At 35.6% G+C, this 27,478-nt stretch overlaps 1 protein-coding gene across 2 annotated transcripts in view; it reads left to right on the forward strand.

Annotated features, from left to right (window-relative positions):
• The window catches only part of SNX29 (sorting nexin 29), a 102,053-nt gene that overhangs the window by 14,465 nt on the left and 60,110 nt on the right, over positions 1–27,478 (forward strand). For both annotated transcript variants that reach the window (XM_056503397.1, XM_056503396.1), the window contains exons 10-16: positions 3,123–3,204; positions 3,699–3,781; positions 10,854–10,917; positions 12,161–12,289; positions 19,324–19,406; positions 22,298–22,404; positions 26,907–27,023. In XM_056503397.1, coding sequence (XP_056359372.1) covers positions 3,123–3,204; positions 3,699–3,781; positions 10,854–10,917; positions 12,161–12,289; positions 19,324–19,406; positions 22,298–22,404; positions 26,907–27,023 — 665 coding nt within the window. The remainder of the gene's footprint in view (positions 1–3,122; positions 3,205–3,698; positions 3,782–10,853; positions 10,918–12,160; positions 12,290–19,323; positions 19,407–22,297; positions 22,405–26,906; positions 27,024–27,478) is intronic.

A 27,478-nucleotide genomic window follows, 5' to 3' on the forward strand; every position in this document is an offset into this window, starting at 1 on the left:
AGCAACATTTGTTCTGCCATGGGACAGTGGTTTGAAATAATGGGATTGTACAGACACAGGAGATACTGCACAACTGGGATAAAAAGTTCAAATTTATTCTAGTTCTGAATCAGAGTTCTCCATTTGAGTAATTACTTAGTTAAGGGGGAGTTATCAATGTCAAAATAAACCAGGTTCATTGGGATTAAGCTTGGTCTTGTATTTTATTAAAGTTTAGGTTAGTTCTATAAAAAGTTTCCATATCCATATTCTAGATACCCCTAAGCTGCAAGAAGCTCCAAGTGCGTTTGAGAAGTTGAATTCAAATTAATCTTGACAGATTGGAGAGCAGCTGGAAGCAGTTCAGTAGAAGCTATTAACTGTTGAAATACAGGATAAGTAATGACTGACTAGGAAATACTTGCTCAGAAGAGGGTATGGGAATCGTAGAATGGTTTGGGTTGGAAGGGATTTTCAGAGATCATTTATTCTAAGACTGGCTGTCTCAGCTGTGAGCGCCAGTTGTCAGCCCATGTCTAATTTTTCATGTGCCAGTATCCTCAAATAGTTTTCTGCAGGTTACAAGCTGATAGTGAATTAGCAGAGCTGTGCATGAGAGTGTCAGTTGTAAATGTGAGCTCCATTGGCTCTGCTGTGGCTTCAGCTGCAGTATTATATGCAGTGAGGGGCACTTCAAGAATGATGTAGACCATTTGAAGCAAGCAATAAAAATGGTCAAAGGAATGGAAAAGAAAACCTGGTGCTTTTACAGTTATCTGTATTAGTACCAAAACCAAAAAAATTCCACCAGCTCTCCCCTTCACCCTGTTGGTATTTTTCTAGCTGTTCATAAAACACTGAACTTTGGGTATACTCATTGAAGTGACCATTAAAAAACTTCTCAGTGGTATTCAAATAATGTTAGCATTGTAGAATATTTCATGTTTTTTGCATACACATTATATGTCCAAGAGTTTAAATGGATTATTGATTGAAGGCCTGTGAAAAAGTGTAATTCAGTTGTGTAAGATCAGTGACAAAAATGTGAATCATAAAATAATGCTGCACTGCCCTCTGCTGTATTTTAAAATATGTACCTCATAAGAAATGCCAATGTTTAAAAAAAAAAAAAAAAAAGAAAGGACATTTTAAATTTTTCTTGTGCTGCCATAATTTTCAATTTATGAAGGAATGTATTTAGAAAACATTGAGTAGTTTGTGGCATTGTGGCCGCTTAAATATAAAATAGAAACTGTTGGGGAGCATCCACAGGTTGAAATCTGGAATACAAGAATACATTCCTGTTTATGGGGGGTGGTGTATGGAATGGTAACTCACAGTTGCTGTCAGTAGGTGTCACAAGGCCTCAGGAGCCTGAGCTGGGGATTTTGATCTGAAATCAAAAATCGGGAGTGCAAGCCAAGACTTAGTTCTGGAGGCAGATGACTGAAGAGGACATCTGTATATATCTATGTGCATCTTATCCATAACTGTCCCAGGGGCTTACTCCTACTAAGAAGACACCAAAGCCCCTTGTTTTGTGTTGCTTCATCTCTCAACTGTTTTGAATGCAATACTCAGCCTACTGGAGATGATCAACAAGCCCATTCAGATCCCTTCTGGGCACAGGACAGACACACTCCTTCTGTCCCTCTTTGTCATGTGAAAGTGATATAGGGTTGGGCTGGTGAAAGGAGTCAGTTAATCAGTGCTAGGAAATGCCCCCAGACCTCACTGTGTGCTCTCCTGATCTGAGCTCTCTGAGCAGGAGGAGCAGATGCAGTGTGCAGGGAGGGCTGCACTAAGTGCCCATTACACAGCCCAAGTGCCAGCCAGCCAGGGATAGGGATACACACAAATCCAGGCCCCCTCTCCTCAACCGCACTTGACAATTTGCTGAGATTGAAAGCTGCCTTAGGCACTGGTGTGCTTGACTTTGGGAGTTGCACTTGTGCTGGATGAATGATGTCAGAAGGAACATGCATTAGCTTGTTCTGAGGGCAGTCCAGCCCACTAATGGCAAGCTCATTATTATCCTGATATTTTTGTTAAAACATCCTTAATCAGCTCTTATAAAATACATGGTTTAACCCAATATTTTGGTTTATAGGTCTTAATACCTATAAATAACACACACACACACGCACACATTTGAAATAGCATAATCTATAGAGTTGTATGTTAATATGTGTTTTCAGTATTAATCTGTTGCAGTGCTCCAGGGATGTGTCAGGGCATATCATATCTCATGTAACTAGAAATGAGAAAGCCTCCATCAAAATGCAGTTGCTTGGAACAAAAATGGAGTATGTATTTTAGGAACTGAACTTCAGTAAACTCTACAGCTTCACAAATAAATTTTCTCCTCCACAGACTTTCTGACATAACTCTATTTCCCATTAACTTATTTTCTAGAATTTCTGCTTTTTAAATCTATTCTATTTAGAATTGTCTTATAGTAACTTTGTAGCCCTTATGTAGTGAGATGCAGAGCACATCAATAAAACATGATTTTTGTTTGCTTCCATTTGAGCTTCCTTAATGACAGGCTCAGTGATGTGGATGTTTTGTTGCCGACAGTTGTGGATCTGTGGACAGATGCGCATTATTCATGCTTTTTAAACAGTATCTCATCTGTCTGATTCCTGATGCTTGGTACAGAGATGGAAGGAGCCAGAGAAGAGCTGTTGTGCTCTGTTGGGAATACAGAAAGCACTGGTGTCTTTGCAAGGTTTCATGTACTGGGGACTAACCACAAATTCTTGTCCTGCAAGTCACAACCAGATTTGTAGTGAGCATGAAGTGTCACGAAGTGCTTCAAGTCCGGGGTCTTGCGCAAGTAACTTCTGAAGAAGTCTCCTCACAGCTTTGCAACTCTGTACAGATCAAATATAATTTAGGAATTGTGCAATACTAATTTCTTTCTGATGGCTGTGTTCCTAAGAGTCTTGACAGTTCTGCTGGAATTCAGGGTCAATTTGCAGAAGCCAGCTTTGGAGACAGAATTAGAAGTGTTTAAAAGCTTTAGCAAGTTGATGTTTCTGTTTAAAAATGTAACTACCTAACTTTTGGATTTATATTTTTATTTTATTTCATGAGTAATGTAACCCAAAGGAAGCTAATGTTTGTGCATTCTACTTTAGATAACTTGGAGAATGGAGAAAGGCATGAACATGCTGTTCATCCGGTAGAACTGGTTCCAAGGAGATCTGACCTTCCTTACAGGTATGTGCCAAATATGTTTGTCCTAAAAGAAGAAAACCTTCACCCTCTAGCTGCCAACTTATTGTTACCTAATGCACTTAGTACTGGAAAACCAACATCGGGGTACTTCTGCATATGTTTAGAAGGACAAATGCAAAGGCCCTACAATTGCCTTTTTGCATAGTTTTGTGCACTGAACTTTTCCTTTTTCCTAATTATCTTGAAGAAGTCACTTAATCATGTCAAATAAGAGACTTAGCCTCCTGGTTTTGAAAATAGGTTTTATGTTGGTTTTTATGTTATTTTTTGACTATATTCTGCATGGCCTTTAATTAGAAAATTTGGTGTCTGCTTAAATCAGACTCCCCGGAAATACATTAAAGGATTGTTCAGCATATTTTGATTAAATATGGGTGAATAGGATAACAATTCTAGTTTCTGGAATGCTTTTTTCTTAAGTTTTGAATTCAGGATTTTGGTTACATATATTGATTATACTGTGTTTTTATTATTAGAGTGGAAGTCAGTCCTCCAGCTCAAGTGAATACTTTAAGCAATATGTTGCCTTCAGCCACTGTGCCAGAATCCATGACAATTAGTAAGTACTTCCTTGATGAATCTAATTGATGGAAATAACTTTGAAAGTCCTGTAACTCTATTTTTGTTTCAATAAAATCTGCTTAGAGAGTCATAGAGCACTTAATTTCTGATGCTCTGCTCATGTTAGGAATAACTGCTCTAAAATGATGATTGTATTGGCAGGTTATGCTTCACTGCAGCTGATACATCCCTATATTAAATACAGCTTCAGTAGTTAAATGAAAAATAATGATTTGATTAGCATCTTTTAATTTCTACAAGTTCTGAACATACTGAAGGTTGGTTTTGATGTAGTCTTGCTTATTTTGCCTATTTTCATTAACGGCGGGTCAGAAACAAACAAACTCCACTAATTCTGTGGTTTTGATAAGAAAATCTGCTCCAAACATAGATATGGCTTTCATATACAAAAACTTGAGTTAAGATTAAGGGGGAGGACAGTCATGTTTCAGTGATATTAACAGCAGAGCTAGACAGTATAAAATAGTCTTTGCTTCAGAGATAGATTAATAGAAGAAGAGACAGTTTGTTTATCACATATTTGATGTGTTTTCTTTGCATACACTTATAAAACAAAGATTTAGTTCTTAAACTGAGTGTCTAAGCTTGTAAGCCAGTATGTGTTTATAGTTCTCACTGTACAGAATGTTCTGTAACTGAACTGGCTTTGTTCCTATAGCTCTTGGGTGTGTTTGTTTCTTCTTATAAATTTCAATATGTACAAGTTTTAAATTATGACATTTGAGAAGTTAGAAGTGATGCAGCCAAGATTCTTTTCTGCAATTGATTAATGCAATCATCAAAATAAATGAAATCTTAAGATATTCTAATCTCATTTTCTAAAGTTATATTCAAGTGCTGTATCGACCTGTGTTAAAGGAGATAAAACAAGCATTTTCACTGGGCACTGTTTCAGGCTTTGGTCTGCTGACTGAGCTTTAAAAACAAAAAAAAAGCTGAAAAATTCTTTCTTGCACAGTACATCATGAAGTGGCCAACTAGTTTGAGACTTCTAGGAGTCGTAATTGAAGTGTGGAGTGGATTTGGTGTTACTAGCAACAGTGATACTTTGGTTACTAGATATTTTCTGCTAATGTTATTCCTACAACATCCTTTTATTCTTATTTATTTCTCAGAGAATTGCTCAGGGCAGTTTTGTGGTGCCCTTGCACTCTGTTGGTTCTGCTGTTTGTAGGGGAGTCAGGTACCAGCAGGGGCCGCAGTTGGTCTCCTTCAGTTGCTCAGTTATTTCCCAGTGTAGGTAAGACAGCTATAAAATAGAAAGAAAATCTGGAGATTTTCAATTCTGAATACTTAGAAATTTGTAAATGAAATGAAAACACAGGATCAACAGAAGCATGCACACTGTCATTAATTTCCCAGTTCAGAGAAGGCTTTGGTGAAAGGAAGGGTGGAAAGCATGTCAAACCCATCTATAAAGCCAGCAGAGCACCTAGTAAATAATAATAATTAAAATTCTGCTGACTATACATTTATAGAATGAGGTAATACCTTTATAATAGATGATCCTGGGTATGTTGAATATAAATGTTTTTTCAAGTTTGTTGTTGTTGGTCGTAGGTTCTCTACAGGAGGAATTCAGTGCTATGACGAAGTCAGACACTGAAGCTCTTTCTCTCTCTTGCAATTAGCAGAAGAATTATTAAAGGCTGAGGCTTACAGCTTGGTTGCATAGCAACTGATTGTAACACATCAGGCAAGAAAAATGGAATGCAGTAGTGCAGTGAGAAAAGCTGTGAGGTCTCCAGTGACTGGATTTTTGTGTTTCTTACTTCTGAAGACAAAGCCTGAAATGGATTTTTAAAAAATTATATATTTTTCCTGCTTTTGTTCCAGCCTATTAGTATAGTACAAAACTTTCCTTGCTCCTTTTCATATGCAGGCTAGAAAGTTATGTTACGAGAATCTGTGATTTAAAATTTTCTGCCATTTTAAATTATTTTCCTAAATTATGTCCCATGCATTTGTAAGGTATAGGTTAACTTTGCAGTCAATACATCTCAAAGAATACTGATACCACTCAAGGGAGATCCACAGAGCTTTTCTGTTTATTTCAGGCATAATTTGAAAACTGGTTCTGCTTTGCAGATTGTTTTGTCATTACTAAGTTTTTAAAAAGTTAACCTGGTTAGAAGTTTTCTATTCATGGATCTAATCTACTATATAATTTTCAGTTTTTTAAAAAGTTGTCTTTATCTTACTGTACTTGAATCACAAACAACACTATTTTAATAGTTGCTATTGGAAGATTGAATTTTCAGCATTGATTTTCACTAGAACAATCTGTCCTACCAGCACAAGGCTCCCCATTTTGTTTTTGCAGTAGGAAATAAAATAAGTTCAAAGCCTTTCATTTTAGAAGGACACTACTTGTGCTCTTCTTTACGAGGTTCTTTTATTATTTAGGAAATAATCTGTAATTTAGTTTATTCACTATCGTTTTCTTTAGTTTTCAAAATTGGGCTTAACCACAAAGGTTAGGAAAGGTTGTAACATTGTACATCATTCCATATTTTTTAATATATTCTTGAGACATTCCCAAGCTTTTCATGATCACTCAAGAGCTTTCCTGAGTAATCAAACCTCCATGTTATATTTTTATCCTGGTTGTGAAAGTGAATGAGGTGCATGTTTTTTACTTTCTGTGTCCTCTAAATAACTGCTGACCTGTTCTGTAACCCACTTGCCACAGGTCACTGGCAGGTACTAATTCTTGTTGTCTTCTTTGAAAGCACATCTGTGAAGGGAGGATGTTTGTATTTCATCAGGGAGAGGAAAGCTGCAGTTTACTTTACAGACTTGGTTTTCACTTGGTCTCTTCTATACAATAGAAGGCTAATACAATTTGTTTCCTACTAAAATTTGCCCTGTGAATAGTGACATGACAGGATAATACTTACAAGATTTTTGAGCACTAAATTAAGCCTTAAAAGGGAGTGTTCATGTAGGCAGCTTAGGGAGCATCAAGCTCTTTATGTCTTTAAAGGTCAGATTTCTGATTTAAGATGCAACTAGTTTGCTGGAAGTCTTATTTGTCTCTGAAAATATCTGTGTAAATTTTCACTCCTGAAAAAAAAAAAAAAAAAAAAAAAATTCCTGTAAACTGCTCCCAGCCCACCCTGATATTCTATCTGCAGGATTGCAGAGGAGGCTACATGACCTTGTGTACTCTGAGGGATGATTTCACTTACAGCTCATTCTTCACAACAGGTGATTGCAAATCATACTTCTCCAGTCTTTGGCTAAATAGCAGAAGAGTTGTGAAACATGACTTTTCTGGAGGTTGCTGGAGACTGACAGGTGTTTCTCAAAGCATTATATATTTCATGCTCTGTGACCTTATGAAAGCTTTCTAGAAGCTAGATTTTGCATGAAGTGGAATGGAATGGAATTAAAAATGTTTTAGAGCAAATATTTACTTTGTGAGTAATTAGGCACCACAGATTAATTTCAGCAATAAAAGAATATTGTTAATATTTAAAAATGTGAGGTTTAATTTGAAAAATTTAATTAGTACATTCCTTGATTTTTTTATTATCTTATTTTTTGCTGATAAGGAATAGCTTGGAATTATTGGTTTGTTCATGGGAATTCTTTTTTCAATAAGTTGTTGCAAAACTATCACTTAGGAAAAACTTCACTAGTTATCATCTTATCTCTGTCTTTGTGGAACTCAGGTTATCACTTCACTTTTAGATATGTTGGTGTTGAATCCTGGTCCTTAATAACAATATTGCCTTTCATTAATATTACTTTACAGAACATAAATGTAACCAGGCACAGAACAGCTCAGAAGTAGGACATAAAGTCTAACATCAAACACTTAGGAAACATCAAACACTTTAGGAACACTTGGCCATCCTCCCACTCTTTTATTAAAAAAAGTAAAGAAAAGAAAAAAAAAAAATAAAAGGGGGGGAAGAAAGATTGAGGTTACACAGTCCAGAAGTCAGCAAATGCCAAATTTATGGTTGCTGCCACAACCCTGACATTTAAAAAAATTATTCCCATTTCTAACCCACACAATGTATGAGCTGTAAGTCTGCTGGAAAATTTTAGATTATGATCATACGCTCATCTTGGAGGCAAGTGTAACAGACAGACAAAAGCTCGTGAACTGGGGATGTTCTGGCAGCTTTGAAGGGAACCTGCTGCAGTGTGATACTGGATTTCTTTTACATTCAGCTGACTGCTCTGACATGCTGCTGCAATTTTTCAGGAAGCGTTAAGTGAAAGTAAGAAATTGCAATTTTTGAAAATTTTAACTATTATACCTGAATTAAATAGGATGGTTTTATTTTAGTTCTACTCAGTTCCTTGCTTCAAAATATCATGACATTAAGGTTCCTGATTTCTTTTCTTGGTAAATTTTTACTCGTTTAGCAACACTAATAATGTTTTACTCTTTTGCATTTACTGTGGATAGAGAGATTAAAGAAGTGTTGATGATAAACTGTATAGTTCTTGTGTTTGTTTTGAATAATTTATGGATAATATGACTCCTTAATACTCATCACTTCAAGAAGAAACAGCAGAGCTATAGCCATGGAGCAATCTTGGTGCTCAGGTAGGCATGGGCTGGACCAGCATTCTTGGAATTGTGGTCTCTTAGCCCAGACAGGTGGTTTGTGTTGATGCTTTCATCCACACCTCCGCAGGTACCTGTAATTGAACTAAATTTGCAAGAAATACTGAGTATGAAATGTGTTTGCATTAGTGATCTTAAATTAAGCATTGATTTTTGCCTTATATGTGATAATGAAATTCAGAGTTTCTGCTTTTTATGTCTCTATAGCATTGTCAGTTCCATGACTCTCAGAAAACTGAGGCAAATGGAAATAAATAAGCGATTTAAAGTGTTTTATTTCAAGAGGCTTTTTTTTTTCCTTTTTTGTGCAAACCATGTTCTTTAGCAAAATCTTGCTTTTGTGCTCTGCTTATATATGTGTATGTGAGAGGGGAGTGAGAAAAGATGGAATTTCATGTCTCAACTCATGCAGAAGATTCTGGATGGAATAAGGAAAAGAAGATTAAGTTATTATGCAAGTTAAGGTTACAATTTGAATAGGCTGGTAAAATTGAAATAACGAAGACAATTTATAATAGCTTAGCTGTATAAATGTTAATAAATCAGTACACATTAAAGCACTGAGTACACACACAGGCAATTGCTGTGGTGAGCACCCTGTGCAGGTGCAGAGCCGTGTCTGAGCAGCAACAGCTTTAATTTATTCAGAGTTAGAGACATAACAGCAACTACTTGTTGATCGTGCACTATCATATTTTAATGGCACACTTGAAATATTTATATGCCAAGTGTCCTTGAGGAAGATTCTTAATTCAATATTATAGTTCTAGATCTTTATTTTGTTATGGAGTGTTAATGTACAGAAAGCTTACTGTGGATCCTTTTGCTTGTTTTGTTTATTTGTATGGCGGTCTAACACTTCCTGGATTATTCCATTTTCCTCATCCACAGAGCAATTGTTTATTTCGCAGATAGGCTGATGGATTGTGGTCACTTGTGCTAGTATTTAGTACTCAGAAATTTCATTATTTCACTTCTGGTTTATCTACAAGATTTGAATTTTTTTTTTGAGGGTTGCATAAAATATGCTAAGTTAGCATAGAATACTCTAATTATTCTTTCTATGCTGAATTAATGAAGTGCAAACACCTTTTAAGGACCTACCGAAATGTTTCTTGCTAATGTCATTTAGCTCTTAAGGTGTAATGTGGGTATTATGGCATGGGCAGAAAAATTATCATCTACTTTCTCCCTGGCCAAAGACACAGGAATGTTTTGGAAAAAAAATCTAGCAAGAAGAAATTTGGGTCAGCTGATTTCAAATGATACGAGAACTCTGCTGAACCCTGCAGTCCTGCAAGGGTGGGATTTATCTGCAGATTACCAAGGCCAGACTGGAATCATGATGTCTGCAGCACTGACTGATACATTTGGTTGACATAATAAAATCTTTTCTATTTTATCTGCTACTAGAGTTTGTCAGACTCCATATGGCCCATAGGACAATTTTAATTCTTGTTAAATGGGCAAAAACTTCTGTAACTATAGAAAATATTAAGAAATACACAGGTAATTCTGTGAACTAAATGTAAAGGGGAAAAAAATTGTCCAATGGCTTTGCTTGCTTGAAGAAATCAAGTAATACCAGTTCTGTTAGTATGTTTTCAGTAAAAGCACGAAATTTACTGGCATCTGCATTGAATACTTGCAGAACAGAGTTGGCTGATTTATTATGTATAAACATTTTGCTTAAATGTTGGGCAGGGTGGTTTAATATAATTGTGTCTTGTAGCACTCATAAAATTATTGATTAACATATGTGAAATTGTTAATGAAATTGTTTGAGCTGACACTTTTCTGTATGGTATTTGGCTGTTCTGATATCATGTTAAACGTAACTCGAAGGAAATCTTTAAAAATTCTAAAATTCTGTCAGGTCTTTTTTTTTAATTTTTATTCTTGATTTAATGACAGAAAGAAATTATTTTTAAGGTATTTGTAAAAAATAGAAAGGATTTTATAGGAAATGACAAAATTCAGAAATTCATCATCTTTAGAGCTGAACTTGAGAAGCAATGCCATGAGGAAGCAATGACATTATTTTTACTCCCATCTCCCTGTAGCAGTTATTTCCTATGGCAGGATTTATAGCCAAAAGCAATTTGGAGAAGCTGAAGAAGTAACAGTGTATCTCATTAATAGGCATGTGGTGAAAAGGTGCATTCTGCCCTGCATCTGTGAAAACAGAACAGCTGCAACCACAGGCACACTTGTAAACATTTGTATTAAAGCCAGATGCAGGCTAATTTGATTTGATCAATACTTCTGATGCGGTGTTAAATAACACCGCTTTTGAAAGACTGCTCAAATTAGTGATGAGATTAAGAGCATTTTTATGTGCTTTGCTGAATAGCAAATGGTGTTGGCATCATCTTAAGTGTGCTGCCTGTGTATATGACTTCTAGATCTGAAATGAGCAAGAATGTACACAGATATTAATCCTTTTTTTCCTTCTTCTCAGATGAACTTCGTCAAGCTATTGTGGCCATGATGAATAGAAAGGATGAACTGGAGGAGCAGAATAGGTAGTTCACTTTTTTTAGTCATGAGGGACTATAATTTAAAAAAAACCCTGTTTTCTTATACAAGCTGTCCTTTCTGTAAAGCTATACATAATATTTATGTAACCTTTTTGATGTATATGTTATTTTTTTCTGTGAAAAGTTAACTTAATAATTCACTATTTAGATGTTGATACTGAAGAACATTGTTTTGAGGGCAACTCTTTTCTTTTAGTTTGCATCAGGTAACTCTTTGTACCTTGGGAGCTTTGCAGTTATTTTTTTTTCAAAACCAAACCTTATATCCAGAAGATTCTGAAGCTCTCTTAAGATAGCTTTCCAAATGAGCAAAAGTTTCTCCTAATGCAAATATTCAGAAAATTTCTGTTTTTTCCCTTCTGGTGAAGAAGTGATGTAGGATGGGTGACAATGTAATGCTGAAAGTGACTTTCATTTCTGACTGTATTTATGTTCACTTGGGGAAAAATGGTGATGTAAATGTAGAAATGATCAGTTGCTTATTTAAAATGCCATCAAACATAGTTTGTATTTATTTAGTTTATTGAAATACACAGTTAGATGAAGGAAAATCCATATGTATTCAATGCTTTGGTAGGGCTATTTTCATATTTTCATATTTTCCTATAGGTATTTTGGGTTTTTTGATGCTGAGCCTTCCAACAGATCCTATTTTCCTTCCTCCTATTCTTCCCACTGCTGTAATTGCAAGTTATTGCCTCATTCAGCTTTGTGGGCTTTTTTGGCAGAAGGACCAGGATGCTTTGGGTTTTACCATTATGCATCATGCTGACCTTTGCTATCTCATCAAGGGTTTTTACACAGAGGTCTGTGGCAGTGCACTTGGCAGAGACAAGAGCCCTGCCTGTCTTGCTATAAATATATTGCTTATAGATTATTCCCAAGATCTTTGGACTTGCACTGAAGTACTGAAAACAGCTTACAAGCTTTTTTAAAAAACAAATTCTTTCTGCTTGCTGGTACAGTAGATCCCATAATAGGTTGTGCTTTGGCCTTGTTGATGAGATAGTAATATAAATTCATAATAAGCATTTGCAACTGCTTTTTTCTTGTAGCTTTTCATATCTTTCTATAATCAAATCAGGTGAATTTATTAAATTGAATAATGAAATTTTAGGATGACATCAGTGGTATCATTCAAGCAACCTCCTGTGTGATTCTTAGAGTATACTCTAATTGCCATGTAGTGAGTGCAGTGTTCTAAAGAGAGGCTGTTGCCTTCTTGCAGATCCCTGCGAAATCTGCTTGATGCAGAGATGGAACATTCTGCAGCACTGAGGCAGGAGATGGAGAACTGCAGGAGGAAGGTGGCAGAACAGGAAGAGCGACATGCCACGAAAGTCCAAGCCTTGGCACGGTAAGAAGTGCTGAAAATGTCTCAAAAAGTAACTGCAGGGGAACAAGGGAATAACAGAGTCTGTATACAAAGGAAATCATTGTCAGGTGGCTAAATTTGCAGAACAGAAGTGATTTAGGACTAAAAATCTATCATAAGCAATAGCTGTTGCTAAACATTATCAACAAGAGAGTACCAAGTTCTGAAGTGGTGCAGCTGTTTTTCCCACAGCTCCAGGAAGGTCAGCTGGAACAGAGTCTAAGGACCATTTCCAGTCACGTTTTGAATATCTGCACAGATGGAGACTCCCCAGCCCCTTTGGGCAGCACTGTTGGCTGTGACTTGTTGGCAGTGCTGTTCCTAGCGGGATCCAGGCTGCTCTTGGCTTGCTTTGCTACAGAGGGGGTTTTGAAGGCTTGTGCTCACCTGCCTGTCCCTCAGGGCTCCCAGATCCTCCTCCACAGAGCTGTTTTCCAGCCCTCCAGCATTGCCTGAGTGTCCCAAGCTATTGCTCCCCAAATGCAGGACTCTGCATTTACACTTGCTGAACTTCACAGACATTTTCTGAGTCCAATTCTCCAGCTCGTCCCTGTCCCCCTGGATGGCAGCACAGCCACACAATGTCTCTGCTCCTCAGTTTTGTGTTGTCTGTGACCTTGCTGAGAATGTGCTCTGGCACAGCATCCAGGTAATGTTCAGGTGTTGAACAGCATTGGCCCCAGTATTGAGTTGCCTCCAGCTTGACTTTGTGCTAGAGTGAATTTAAGAGAATTTTAACCCTCTCCTTGTCTAAATGGGATTCAGCTTAAGAAAGACTTTTGAAGGTAAATGCTGCTTTAATAGTGTGATTTGCGTCTTAAAATTCAAAATAAGCTTTAGAGTAATACAATGATGTGTAAGATCTTGGGGGTGATTCACGTGTATAGTAAACAACAAACAATCTAAGAGTTAAATAATCGGCCTTACTCAGAGAGAGGTGTTTGTTTCTGCATGCACAGGCAGAGTGTGTTTAGTGTCAATCACAAAGTATCACAGCTGAGATTCCTTCAAGCTTTTTATTGCCCATTCCAAAATGATAAATATAAAGCTTTCTTAAAAATAAAGTTATTTAGGACACTAGTAATTCTGCTTTTGATGACACATCAAACCAAACTACTTGCTTTGAGGGCGAGAGAGATATGAATAAGTGGGTTTGACATTCATGTGCTGTAAGGCAATAGAGACAATGCAAATACTTCATCATTTAATATTCATGTTTCAGGTTATAGGAGTTGTATATTCATATTTCTTTGACTCACTTCCCCCACAATTTTAGAATTTGCAGTGACATATGGGTGAATCAGATATTTGTCATGCACATACCTCTTTAGAGAATAGAGAAGGAGCTTTTATAATCAGACCTGAAGAGATGCTCACTTAGACTAACGAGATGTTTTTAAACAAGTCTGTGTAATTCCTCTTATTGCTATATGGGTGTGTTGTGTTGATTGCTCTTCTGAAAGTCAGTTTGCTTTGTCATGTGATAAAAACATTGTTGGGAGCTGCTGAGGCATGATAAATTCATGTGTCACCAGTTACTTTGGGCTTGGGAGGTATTTCTTTAATGATTCATTGCAACTCATTTTCTAACATCCTAACATAAGAAACTTCACAGGTAGTTTCTTTGGAATATAGGTTTCTCTTCTAAATTTTTGTTGGTCCACTTTGTATGCTGTAGGTGATGCTGCTGCAATAATAAGAGTAGTACATTTTAAAAATAAATAGTGTTTTAAATCAAGAAGTTGAAGAAGCTGAAGTAACAAAAAGTTTGGAATTGCTTTGTGAGTGATGCATAATATACTAGGTGAGTAAGAGAAAACTAAGTTTTGAAGCAGTGAAATCTCACTGTTTCCCTTGAAAACAGTTGATCACATGACCAGAGTAGAAAATTGTCCTCGGTTGTAATGTTCAGAATATTTTAAGGCAAGGGAAATAATTCAGTAACAATCTGCCTGTTGGGATTTGATGAATGAATATTTTTCAGATTATGAGAGCTGATATTTATGTGTGTCCCCAAAGCTCTTTTGAAGAATTTGACATAAATAGCTTCCTGAAGGCTTTGAGCACACAAATTTCAGTGACACATCAGTCAGTGCTGAAATGATGGCTTCTGGAAATCTGCAATTCAGCTGTTCTTCTGGACTCTCCCAAGAGTCTCTGGCCTCCCAGACAAAATGCTAGTTTACTGAGAGACATTTTCCCAAGTTTCCTAGTTTCTCTTTGAAAAATGGAAGAAGTCTTAGGTCAGTTTAGTTTCAAGTAGTGGTAATCCCATCGTTCCATGTGGAAATACTTGAATAGCTCTTTCATAATAGTTGCTATATTGTAGCAAATGGAGCAGGCCTGGGTTCAACCTATTTGCTAGTCTTCTGACAGAATACACTCAATAATCCCTCTAGTATAATGTTGTATAATATAAAGCTTTTTTTTTCAATTTTATTTTTTAATTTCTTTTTTATTATTGTTTCGTTTTGGTTTTGGTTTTTTTTCTCATCAGTGAACCTTTCTCAAATTGCATGGACATATTGTGCCAGTGGCTTCTTGGCAATACTTAAGTTTTTAAATTGAGATTCTTTTTTTCTCTGTGGAATACTATTACATCCCTTTGCAAGGCAAAGGAATTTATTGAAGTTGACTGTGAAATTGGATAATCTCAGATTGCATATTCTTAGACTATATTCAGCAATGTTGGAGGAAAGCATATTAGAAAGGACAGTCTTTGGAGCAAGAAAAGCAGATAGAGAAGATGAATATGCACGGTGTGGGGAAATGGGGGATGAGAATTTGGCTGTACTTTCTTACACTTCTACATACCTCCTGTTTACTGTAGATTTGTAACCTAATATGCCTCCCTAGCTACTGTCTGTATTACTTAAACCACATTGCTTTTGGATTTGGCATTTTCTGTTATTGTGTTTTACACAGCCATAGCCTTTCAGTGATGGGTGAAATGTTTGTTACATCTTGAAATGATTCCATCACTTCCCTTAAGCAGCTTCTTAGAGAGAGGAAAAAAATATCTCTTGTTCCTGCTTGTGAAAAGTAATTTGAATATTCCTATATTAAATTACTTTTTCTTCCTGTTAGTTGGTGATGTCACAAGTAATCAGTAGCTCCTATACACAAGAAAAAGTACTGGAAGTGGAAGTCAGCCCATTTAGTAAGGGACAAAGGAGCTTCCTAGAGGGAGCAGGAGGAAGAAGTGGATGAGGAAGAATATTTGACAGCAGGGCATCAGTGAGGGCAGGAGGAGGAGAAGCAGCTGTAGCATGAAGAGGAGGAAGGGGATGAACTAAACAAGGTGAAAACCAGCCAGCCTTCATCTCTGAGTGAGCCCCCAGCCAGGGAAGGGGTTTCAGTGATGGCCCTGCTTCAGCTGCAGCCCCAGCCCATGACAAGCAGTTATGTTTGGCACATTATTCCTTGTTTGTTTTTTCTGGAGATTGGTTTTATTATATAATCTCGTCATATTGTATATCCAGTTCAGCTTCCACTTCTACGAGTAACAGATCTCATTTTCCTTATTTCATTGTATTGGGTGCAATGAACTGATCTTGCGTCTCCTAATAGTAGAATTATTCAGATTAGAAGGCATCTCTGGAAGTCCTCTAGCACAGCCTCTGCTTTACATTCTCCATATTGTTGCAGGACATTGTTTATTTCAATTCATTCTTAATTTCTGCAGGTTCTTTTATTGTTTGGATGTTTGGTACCTTTATTGTATCTCCTGAAAACCTTAATATTTTATCAAAACATAGACATCTGTTGGATTCGTGTAGTTTGTTTGTTTGTTTGTTTGCATTTGTTTTATTTTATTTTTCCCAATGGTGAATTTTCTGGAGTAAGCTTCACAGAAAGCACTAGCTGGAATCTGATATTTGTGCCAAAAATTAATTGCATTCAGGCTACTATACTTGAGATACATGAAAAATTACTCTTTTTAAAATTCATTTCTTACCATGCTCATTTTACAGAAGCCCTAAATTTTTTTATATAGTTTTAAAGAAGCAGATGGGTGGTGGAGTTTTGTTTGGATTTGTTTCTTTCTTTCTTTCTATTAAGGTGTAAAAGATAAATCCTATAAGGCCTCTTTGTCCGCAACAAAAACTGTATTCTCTATGTTCATTCACTGGATGCAAAACAAGCAAATATGTGCTTCATAAACACAAGCTTGTTTTATCTTGCTAAACAAAATTACCATTCTGACTGAAGTTTTGATTTTCTTTCAGACAAGGTTTCCTTAAATGCTAATTTAAAAATAATACAATAGAGAGGAAGTGTCATTATTTTTGATTCAAAATTAGGCAGGGAATTGAAGGTATTTGACACCTTACATTTATGATACAATTGATCATTCCTATATATGTGCTATAAAGCTTAATCAACAACACTCACTAGATCTGTGCTATTTGAACAAAAAGAGTAATTTGTAGGAATACTACATTGTCATCCTCTGTAATTGTCATTTCCCCCTGTATCAGCTCATATTACCATATTTCTTTCAATTTATTAAATGGAAGAAGTGATCAGGCAGGGAAATTTGGTATAACTGACGTTTTGGAGAAGGATATGCTTTTAGTGGTGCAGTTCTGCCTTTGTTTTCCTGGCTATTTCAACCTGTTTTTTTCCTTTTTTTTCTCTTTTACTCTCTATCGCCTTCAACTTGTACTTACAGTCTCGTTGCTCATTCTTCAGCACTAAATGTGGAACTATTTGGAGCACTTTAAAGATGGCTGAAAATACTGTGCTGATCTCTGGGCTCACAGGTGAACAGTTCTGCTTCAGGTTAGGTGTTGTAGTTTGGATACATTGCAGAAGTACAGCAGGGCCTGCATATAGAAGCATTTAACATCCTTCGGTATGCACATCTGACCCTTAACTTCTGGACAAGAATTAATCTTCCTGTGAAATACCTGTTAGGAATATATCTGATAAAATACCTCTTGAAATCATTAAAGACTTTTCAGTGAGTGCTTACTAATTTTTTTAAAATATGCTCTGATTAAAAGAACTATGTAAGTTCATATACATCAGGATGGGCCCTCTGAAATCCAGATAAATAGTAGTAATGAGAAAGAGATATCAAAGAATGAGAAGTAATAACCTGATAAAGAGGCATATTAGAAAATTGTGACTGGGCCATAGTATCCTGCTTTGAATTTCAGTCTTGTATCAAAAAACTTTAAAGTCTTTTCAATTGAAGTATTTTTCAACTTCATCTGTACTGTACCAACTTTAAGTCAATTTTAAGACAAAATAGTAAAAAATAGATTTAAAAAAATGCTGTCACAGTACTGACAGAAGGCATTGAGTCTATCCTCATATGTAGAAGTGAGGTGATATAGAGTTATTTTATGAGAATCCTTAATACTCAATATATTGTAACTGTACACAGTTATTTTCATGCAGACATTCTTAGGATTCTGGTGAGAAACCTTTTTGTTGTTATAGAAATTTTTTTCATGAATGAATTATTTAGGTTTGTTTTAATATAGTATATAGGGTGAAACTATATGTGTTTTTTATGCTTTTTCCCTTTAACCTGGATATCAGTGTCTGTCTCTGGTGGAAAAACTGATTTGTTCTTTGTAGTCTCAGAAATGAAAAATATCATCAAATGCGTAAAATCATCAAGGACTTTTAAAATTCGACTGCCGAGCAATCAATAGCTTCTCAATTATTTAGCAACCTCCTGCTAAAATGCTGAATAAAATTGAGGTTACAAAGTTCAGCACGCTGACTTGAAAGCCATAGGAATGGGAATATAGTGCCCATCAAGATTTCTTATAGGAGCAGCATAGCATTGCTTACAGCAGCAGTTTGTGTGTGTGTATATAATGTATGTATATTTTATGTGTGTATATATCTAGTATGATAAGGACCATCAAACATACTTTCATGTTTTTTTTAATATCTCTAATTCTTAAATAAATTCACACTAATAAAATGCCATCTTTTTGGGTGTATCATCTATTTACAGCTTTCTGTGCTGTGTTCCATGTCCAGGTTCCATAGTACCTGGAGCATGGCCTTGGCTGGCCCAAATTTTCTCCTCTCTCTAAAGGCTTGTGGGGTTCTCTGTGTGTTGTGCTGCATTTGTGGCACCTACATATTTCTACCTCCATATTTTCTTAAAGCAGGGTAAAAGTTGTTTAAATTCGCAGTCTAAAAACAGATTTTTGTTATATTCCTTCAGTATAAATATTTCTGTTATACTCACTTAACTTTAGACAGATAATTGACTTTTCAGATATGTAATTTGTCATCTTTGTTTAAAATCAAACAGTTGGAGCCCTTTTTACTTCCCCCCAAAAATAAACGAAGATGCTTAATGTTGTTAAGTGGAGCCATGGTACCATAGTACCATATTCAAACCATAGTACCTGGTTTGAATACTTGTACATTCCAAAGAGATGTGAGACAGGCACAGGTACTGAAATATGACAGCTGAAGAGATTACCTGAATTTGCTGTTCTATGATTTTCATTTAGGAATGGTTTGTAGAAACTTTAGCCTTGAATATTTTTTGCTGAGATGCTGCCCTTTTTCTTACAATGCTAAAGCCTGTTTCTAAAGCTGAATTAATATCTGTTTGCAATTAGATGCAAACTAGTAAAATAATGATGTCATTTTACATTGGCCATTCTGAATTTCCTTCTGTAATATCCCGTCCTTATGTTTCAGTTGATTGTTGATTTAGATAGACTGCGTAGTTGGTTTGCCTTCAGTATACTACAGTATAGAAAATCTAAACTGAACAATGATTGGAAAGTTTTTGATTATCAGATAATCTGTTTCACTGATGTGCTTATGTGGTTCTGGAAAAGTAATTTTCCTACTGTTCTGCTTTGGATGTATTATTTAATATATAAGTATTTTTTTTTCCTTGCATTACGGTGACACAACTTAGGTAAAAATCATTATAACAGAGGGTCTGTTTGTTTACATTGAAATGGACTTTTCATCTATTTTGAGAAAACAATAATAGTTCTTTATTCTGTTTTTTTTATCAATAGAGAAAATGAGGTGCTAAAAGTGCAGCTTAAGAAGTATGTAGGAGCTGTCCAGATGCTCAGAAGAGAAGGTCAGACTGTGGAAGGTAAGAATAAAATGGAGAGGGGAAAAGAATCCAGGGTTTGCTTTTATGTATGCTGCCATTGAGGGAGTAATATCTCCCAAAAGTGAAAATAACGTATTTGATATATTTTCCTTTTTACAAAAGTACTGGTGTGGATTTTTTTACTCATTTTTACAGAGCATTTTCTGGTAGATGAGGTGGTCTTATTTTTTTCAATAAGAAATTTTCCAGAAAAAGCTTTCAGATGAAAATTTAACTTAAATAAAAATCTGTGAATTAATGTGATATTGGAATATAAAAATAAACGTAATATCTCCAGATTATATACTGTTGTTTTGGAGATCATTATTTGCAGACTATTTGAAATAGACTCTGTACTGTGTAGTAATGAGCAGATTTTATATCTGAAAGAAATGAGTAAAGTTATCAGCAGTTTTACATGTTTATCTTCTGTGGTCTGTGATAGAAGCATCCATGAGGGGCTGAATTGATGTCTTGATTCTGAATCCTCTCCTGGTGGGACCTGGATTTCCACTGGTTACAGAAGGTGTTCAGGGAGCTGAGAGGGGTTTTCAGAAATTGGCACCATCTGTCTAGTTTTTTTAAATTGAGAATATTTTGGTCGCAAAAGTGGCTGTATGAATGAATACTGCTGTTCTTAAGGGTTAGCCACTGTACTTATCTGGAGCTTCATTCATCCCTAAAAGGATATTTGTTAGAGAACACATGTTTTTACTTCTGACTTTGCTGGAGTGTAGTGATTCATATTAAGAATTATTCACAAAAACCATGGCTTAGGCTTCCTATAATAGCAGAAATTATCCTTCATTAGGTAGTGACAGTTTCCATGATGAGTATAATTATAGGAAAAGAAAAAAAATATTCCTAGGCTAGCTATATTCCACCATGTAAAAATTATGCAGATTAGTGAGTGAGAAGAATAGAAACTGAGTAGGATGGTCAGATTTTATAGATGAAAAAGGGGGATGGAACAGTACCAACATTTCTAAAAACGAACACATATGCTTTATGCTGGAAAGATATTTAATCAATCCACAGTAATTTTCTATGATATTTATCACTGGTGACCAGAATAAATTTCAGCTACATGCAATATATGTAATAAATGTTTCATACATACCAACTTCACATGCTGAATTTTTATAGAAGTAAATTTTTTTTCCTTAGCTGCCATTGAAAATTTAGGTGAAATTTTAGTAGTACTGGGGTCGCTGACTCAAAGTACATAAGCATGTAAATAATCCCTGAGAGCTAGCTGCAAAAAAGGAGTGAAACAAAAGGATTTTTTTCTTTTGCCAGATTTACAGAAACTATTGCACCCATGGTTTGTATACATAATGAGTAATTTTAATTATAATAAAGCTTCTGAATGGAGTGAAAACAAAAAGTCTTAAATGCATTGTAGATTTTAGAATACAGATTTTTTTGTGACTCTCTTCAATAGTCAGAATAAATTTGGCTTCTGCTGTTATTTTTATCACTATAAATAATGAAGACTCTACATGTTTGCTGCAATAATCAGATCAAATGCTATTGAGTATGGCTTTTAAATAGTTTCCTAAAATAATAAATGAAACTCAGCTTAATACTTTGCCTTGTGGAGACTTAAAAAGGCCAAAACCCCCACTCAGCAAATGTGATTATAAATAAATTACCCAAAAGTCAGAACTATCAGCTTTCAAAATGAGTGATCACTGCTGTAGCCTGAGCAGTTGGATATTGGTATTTAAATATTTAATAAATGAACATCTTGATTTCTCAGCCATCAGCAGGAGTTGGCTCTGTACCATATATTTAAACCTGCTTAGACAGAATATTTATATAAAAATGCTGATCTTAGAAGTTTGGCTGAAGAACTTGAAGCAACATTTACAAGAAAAAGATGTTAAAATAACTTTCAAATTCACTTAAATAATAATAAACATCTAAATTCTTTCTCAAAGTAAAGATCAGTTCCCAGACTCAAGAATATTTAGCCTGATAAATTATGGTCTTTCCTATCTACCTTATAGTGCTTGTATATAGTTCAGATTTTGAAGATTGGTGAAAGCATTTGTTCAGCTTCTATTAGGGCTTTACTTTTATGTGTTGTTTTCTTAGAAATTAATGAGCTATGAGGAAAAGCTGAGTTGGATTTTGTGTAACTTGGAGGAGATTTACTTAGAATAGGCCTTAAAGTGAACTTCAAATACGGAAATGATAGCTGGGAACAGGAAGACAATGATCTGTAGTTTTCATTCACTACAGATAAAAGAAGTAGTAATGGGCTGACATGGCAGGGGAAGGAAGTTTGATTAGCTATCAGGAAAACCTTTGTGAGAAGAATAGTTAAATTTAAATAGGTTGTGCAGGGAAGGATGATATCTCCCTTCTTGAAAGTTTTTAGGAAGAAATCAGATAATCAAATATCAGAAATGATGTAACTCCAGCAGATTCTGCTTGATGCAAAATCATGGAATACTGGATGAAGTAGCGAATGTTCATTCTCAGCCCTATTTTGTGTAATTTCTATGATATGTAAACAGTCTGTGCACGTAATGTGAAATTATATTTTGGAAGCCCAGTAAAAAAAAAAGGCTTACAAGAAAAATGTAAGCTCAGTTTTAGAAGACTTTGGGCAGGAGTTGGAGGTACAACATACATTAGACAGCTGTGGTCACAGAACAGCCAAATGCTTTTGGTTTACATTTTGTTCTGTTAAGACTGTTAATATTTCTTATCAAAAAAGGTCCCTGCAAAATCTGTATTTTAATACTTGTGATAGTGTTTAATATTATGATTTGTTCTGATGTTTTTAATAACTGATTCTTATAGAGCTATTATTTCTAAACAGGATGTCCTGGATGTTGATGGAATTCAACTTTTTAATTTGAGATATCTCTTTGTTATAGTTCTTCCAAACATTTGGAGCACTGATGGTGAATTTACAATTCCAGAGCAAAAGCAAGTAGAAAACAATGAGGAACTGGCCAGCTCTTATGAAAGGAAGTTGATTGAGGTAACGTTTGTACTGCACAGATTTTATGGAGTTGTAATTGTAACATGAGGTTTGAAACTTAAATAGTTTCTTTCCTTAGTTGTTATTTTATTTCCTCAGGAATGTAAAAGAGAAATCTAATTTTTTTTCTTCAAAAATAAAAAATCTCAGATAATTAAAACTACTTTTCATAAAGGGGTATGCTTTTATACGCTGTTTTAAATTGAAGGTTTTAATAAATAAACAAGTTCCTTCAGGTTTTAACTGCTGGTGGTAAAGTGGAAACCATCACAGACAAAAGATTCGAAATTTTGTGTAAGTTACAGTACATAATTACAGACATGGCTGTGTTGGCAGTTGAACCTTATTTAATATGAGGACATAGTAAATCTGTAGCTTTTTCTGTGTTTTCATGCTGGTTTTCTGATTGCAAACCATGTTTCATTTTTGTATTGCTTATTGAATACTGCAATAAGGAAATGGCTGATGGAAGCTACTACTTCTGTTGATACGACCATGTTAGAAAAAGTTCCTAAGGCAAGATTTACTTTTGAGATTAATGTAAAATTTATTAAAGGGGAAAAAAGAAAGATAGTTTAGTGCTTCATCCTAAATTTGAATAAAATTACTTTTAAGAAAAAAGTAATGAACTTTAGTATCTAATAACCAATATCTGCTATTAAGTATTAAAAGAACACTTTTCTAAAAAGTAAAACAATTCTCTCTGTCTTTCTCTTGCTCTAACTACCCTGGATAACCACATTAACTGATTAACATGAAGATGACTCAAAATGCGGGTCATGGATCGAAGAGCTTCATACAGTTCTTCTAAAACATTCATACTTGGTTATTCTTTTCTCATAGGACTGTGTGAAACTAACTCTCTCCCTAATGTTTACCTTTGTTTTGTACCTATCAAGAGAATATCTTAATTAAGAGCACAGGTAAAACCTCCCTCTGCTGTGGAAGCCTCCTTAGTTGTACCAAGTTTGTTCTGACGTGCTCAGGAGTTTGTGGCAGTGTCAGTGGGGACTCAGCTCTCGATGTAAGCACAGGAAAAGCTTTCTTGCCAGTGGTATGTGGAAAAGGGGGACTGCATCTGTTTCACTTATTAATTTCCAACAATATCTTCACATACTCCCCTATGACAACCCTTCTTCGAGGCTCTGAGCATGGCAAGCAGTGTCTGTCTCAGTAAACATTGGTAGGACTGGACACAACTGACAAAGACTGGGAATTATTGCTAACATGAGTAAGAATTTCATTAAATGTGCACAGTTCCCAGTTTGTTTTGGGATGAAAGCTTCAGCTTATCTATTACTTGTTTGTTTTGAGGAAACCTGACTTGTGCTTACCTTGTGTAGTGAGAGTAAAAACCCAACCAAGCAAAAGTCCACACAACAAAACAAAACCAAGCTGTCCTGGCTTAGGGCAAATTTTGAAACAGAAAACAAAGTTTGAGCATTTTATGACTATCAATAGATTTTTGGAACCATTTCTGCCTTTTTGAGTTTTACTGTTTTTTCACTTGTAGAAAAATGGAGTCGTTAATAGGATGCGTGCTCTGTTTTGCAGCCCTTTGACCTTGTTTCTTTTCAGAAAAAGATGTATAAGAACATTGATTTTTGAAAAGGAAATATTCTCATGGGGAAAAATTCACCCATGGTTCCATTAAGAGCAAAAAGAGGCAACTGTCTGGAGTTTCTTGGGAATCACATTGTTTTGTATTTTGTGACTATTGGGGAAAATATGCCTATGCCTGACAATAAGTCATTAATTCAGATTTGGATTGTGCAAAAACTTCTTAGTCTTAGTTGCAAACAATATTTAAAAAAACTTGGATTCCACTAAAACATTCTGTAAAAAAATAACGTATTTTTTATTATTGCAAGTTTTTATTTATTTTATTTTTATTGTTGCATTGTTGTTAAATGTCTTTTTCTCTATCCAGAAGTGTGTCCTTCCAAGATAGATTGTATTATTAGATGCTGAGTGAAACATTTCTAGCCCATTTTAAGTTAACTGCTTGGTCCTTTGCTGTGAAACATGAAGTGATGTTTTCTTTGTCGTTTCTCTGGAGACTGCTCTCAAGTGTGGTCATGCTGGGCAGTGTAACTGCAGTGCTCTCAGGCACTTAGGTTTTCTTTTGAAAACTAAAGAATTCTCTTAGTGTGGAGCCTCAAGTGTTTACTTTAGCCTCACTTCACCTTCATGAGGAGGATTTTGGGTACTTCAAACTTTTTTTCTCATATAGGAAGGAGCAAATCTAAATAATCTTCCGTCCAAGGGAAACATAGCTTATTTATAATTTATTTTTTTGCTTCAAGCATATTGTTATGAAGAAAAATAACTGTGAAGATGATTGAAGTTCCAGCAGGGAAATTTATTTCTTAAGCTTCATTGTGGATTGAGAAAAGGAAGATGTGGTGACATAAAATGTAACTGAAATGATATAAATGTAAGGAGACCTCTTTAATGTTTTAGGAGACTTTGATGCAGGAAAACTTAAAGGAACTTGAATTAAAATTGTTATTTATTGCTCCTTTTGATTTGCTGTGATTGTAATGCATTTTTCTTTGACAAGGAAAAGTATTGAAGTAAGTTAATTGCTAATAAGTGATACCTGCCAGTTGTCCTTTTGATAATATAGAACAAGTGATTTAGTGTTTTATTTGCTGTTAAATTTCCTTTTCATTATTTAACTTTGCTAGGGACACTTAGATTTTTTTGCATTACTTGTAGTATTTTGAAAAAGTTACTGAATTTACGTATTAATTGAGTCTGCAAGTAGAAAGTTATTTCAAGGACATCTGAATTAGAGGGAAAGAAAATAGTCACATATCAGTCTGGATTTTGTTTTTCTGATAGACAGATGCTGAAAAATCAAACATGAATTCAAATATATAAACTACTCAGCTTTGTATCCACTCATAAATTTTGATATTCTTTTGCTAACCAGCAGTATTGCAGCTTTTCTCTGTGAATTTGCACCTAGTTGTGTGCCATATCTCTGTACCTGAAATGCAAGGAAGTTCTGCCTTCCAGCCCAGGCTCTGTGGAAATAACAGTGACCTGTTAATATTAACCTGGTATTCTTAAATGTTACACCACCCACTTTAAATTGGAATTAGTGGTTAAGCTACTATGGAAAATGATTTATCTAGAGTTAATAGTATTATATTACTGTTTTCTCTAGTATCTCATTGGCATAGTTTAGCTCTTTTTTGCGTATATGTGGTTGAACATCCAGTGATGTAGTCTGGATTTGATGGACTCCCTCTAATATAAAAAGAAATTGGAAAAGAATGCTTGAAGTTCACCTTGAGAAAGTGATTTTTATTTTTTATTTATAATCAATGATGTCAGATCCTGGCTTGTCAAATTGAAGCTGTTATTTTCTGTTTGGTTTGATTCTGTGAAGGACGCAGGTTTGTGTGTAAGAAAGCACAAAATAAAAAACAGGCACTAAATTAAACTGAATTCAACTGCTTTATTTTGGGGAACTTACCTGAGGAAGAGGGAGAAGGCAGAGTAGTTCAAGAAAATTAAGTAATGAAATTCACAGATAGTAGTGAACTGCTTCCAGAAGGGAAACTATGAACTCTTAAGATATTTGGCCAGTAGTTCAAGTTCCTGTGCTATTGCTGAGGTGCCTGGATTGAAATTCAGGTTGTTCAGGTGTGCTCTCATGCTGTTACCCTGCTGCCCCTGCTGCTCTCTGGCTCTGGATGGGGGTGTGAGGAGGAGGAGGCATTCCAAGAGTTGCTGTAAGTGAGGAACAGGTTTAACCGTGCTGCTGGGGCAGCCCACTGAAAGGAGCCCAGCAGTACCCACTGTGTTCATGACTGCTGGAACTTTGCATCCTCCTCACTCCCCCAACCCCTGGCACTTTCAGAACATCCTGTATCACTTGCTGCTCTCTTGACTTCAAATGCAGAGCACAGCCACACTGGGTGTCCAAAGAGGCCACTCTGTTTACCTAGGAGAGCAACCTGTGCCACAGCCTGACTCTGCTATTTAGACTCCTCTGACCTCTCACAGATTTGCCTGGAGTGGTTGTCTTATAGCTCCCATCCTGTTAAAACTCCAGCTAAGAGTGAAGAATACATCACTTACGAATTATTGACAAACTTTAATGCAGTTTGTGCATTTTGCAGTATTCCCAATTCCAAATACTGTTATTAGTTTGTACCTGTTGAGTACTGTGTTCATCAAAGAATTAAATGGAGAACAGAAGTCACTGAGTGTTTTATTAGATTCAGTTGTCATATGATTTTGAGTGATAGGAATAAAATTTGACATGAAGTTGTATTTTGTCCTATTCAATTCTATATCAAAACTACATTTCAAGGCATCAGTCAAAATTATAGCAATGTCTGTTCTTAATGATCAGTTCAAACTAATGCATTAGCAGTCCTTGGTGAGTATGGTACAAAGAAATTAATATAGATGTAAGAAATTACATCGTAGGATATTTTTTTTTCCAGTTCAGAACACAGTTATCCTTTGGCTTTGCTTTTCAGGTGGCTGAAATGCATGGGGAGCTGATTGAATTCAATGAGAGGCTGCACCGTGCTCTGATGGCCAAGGAAGCTCTGGTGTTCCAGATGAGACAAGAACTAATTGATCTGAGAGGGCCAGTGAGTGTTTGTTTGTAGCACTCTAGAATATCCCTCTGGAATAGGCTCAAACATGCTACTTATGATGAAATATATTAGCTTGTAAGAAATAAAAGATCTGTGAAGAATTAGCTTTGCACAATTCCTTTCCTCTTAACTATTCTAGATTGTGCTTTACATTTTACATTTTCCTTTTAAAGGAGAGAAGATAGGTTTTTATGTTTATTCTACCTATAAAGTAAGATAAAAAGCTATTTCTGTTTCTGTTCTAAATACTCTTGCAATCTGTTTTTCAACAACTTTTTTAACAACTGCTACTTCCTTTGATTCTGCAGGTATTATTCCATCATTGCATCATTATGAACTTTTCTACTTACATAATGTTTTGTAAGAGCACAGCTGAAATAAAATGCTTATGTACCCTTCCCTTAATGGAATATTGGTTGTAAAAGAAAGTAATCAGTAGGTTTTATGTG

This window comes from Oenanthe melanoleuca, chromosome 14 (genome assembly GCF_029582105.1).
Source record: "Oenanthe melanoleuca isolate GR-GAL-2019-014 chromosome 14, OMel1.0, whole genome shotgun sequence".
Lineage (NCBI taxonomy): Eukaryota > Metazoa > Chordata > Aves > Passeriformes > Muscicapidae > Oenanthe > Oenanthe melanoleuca.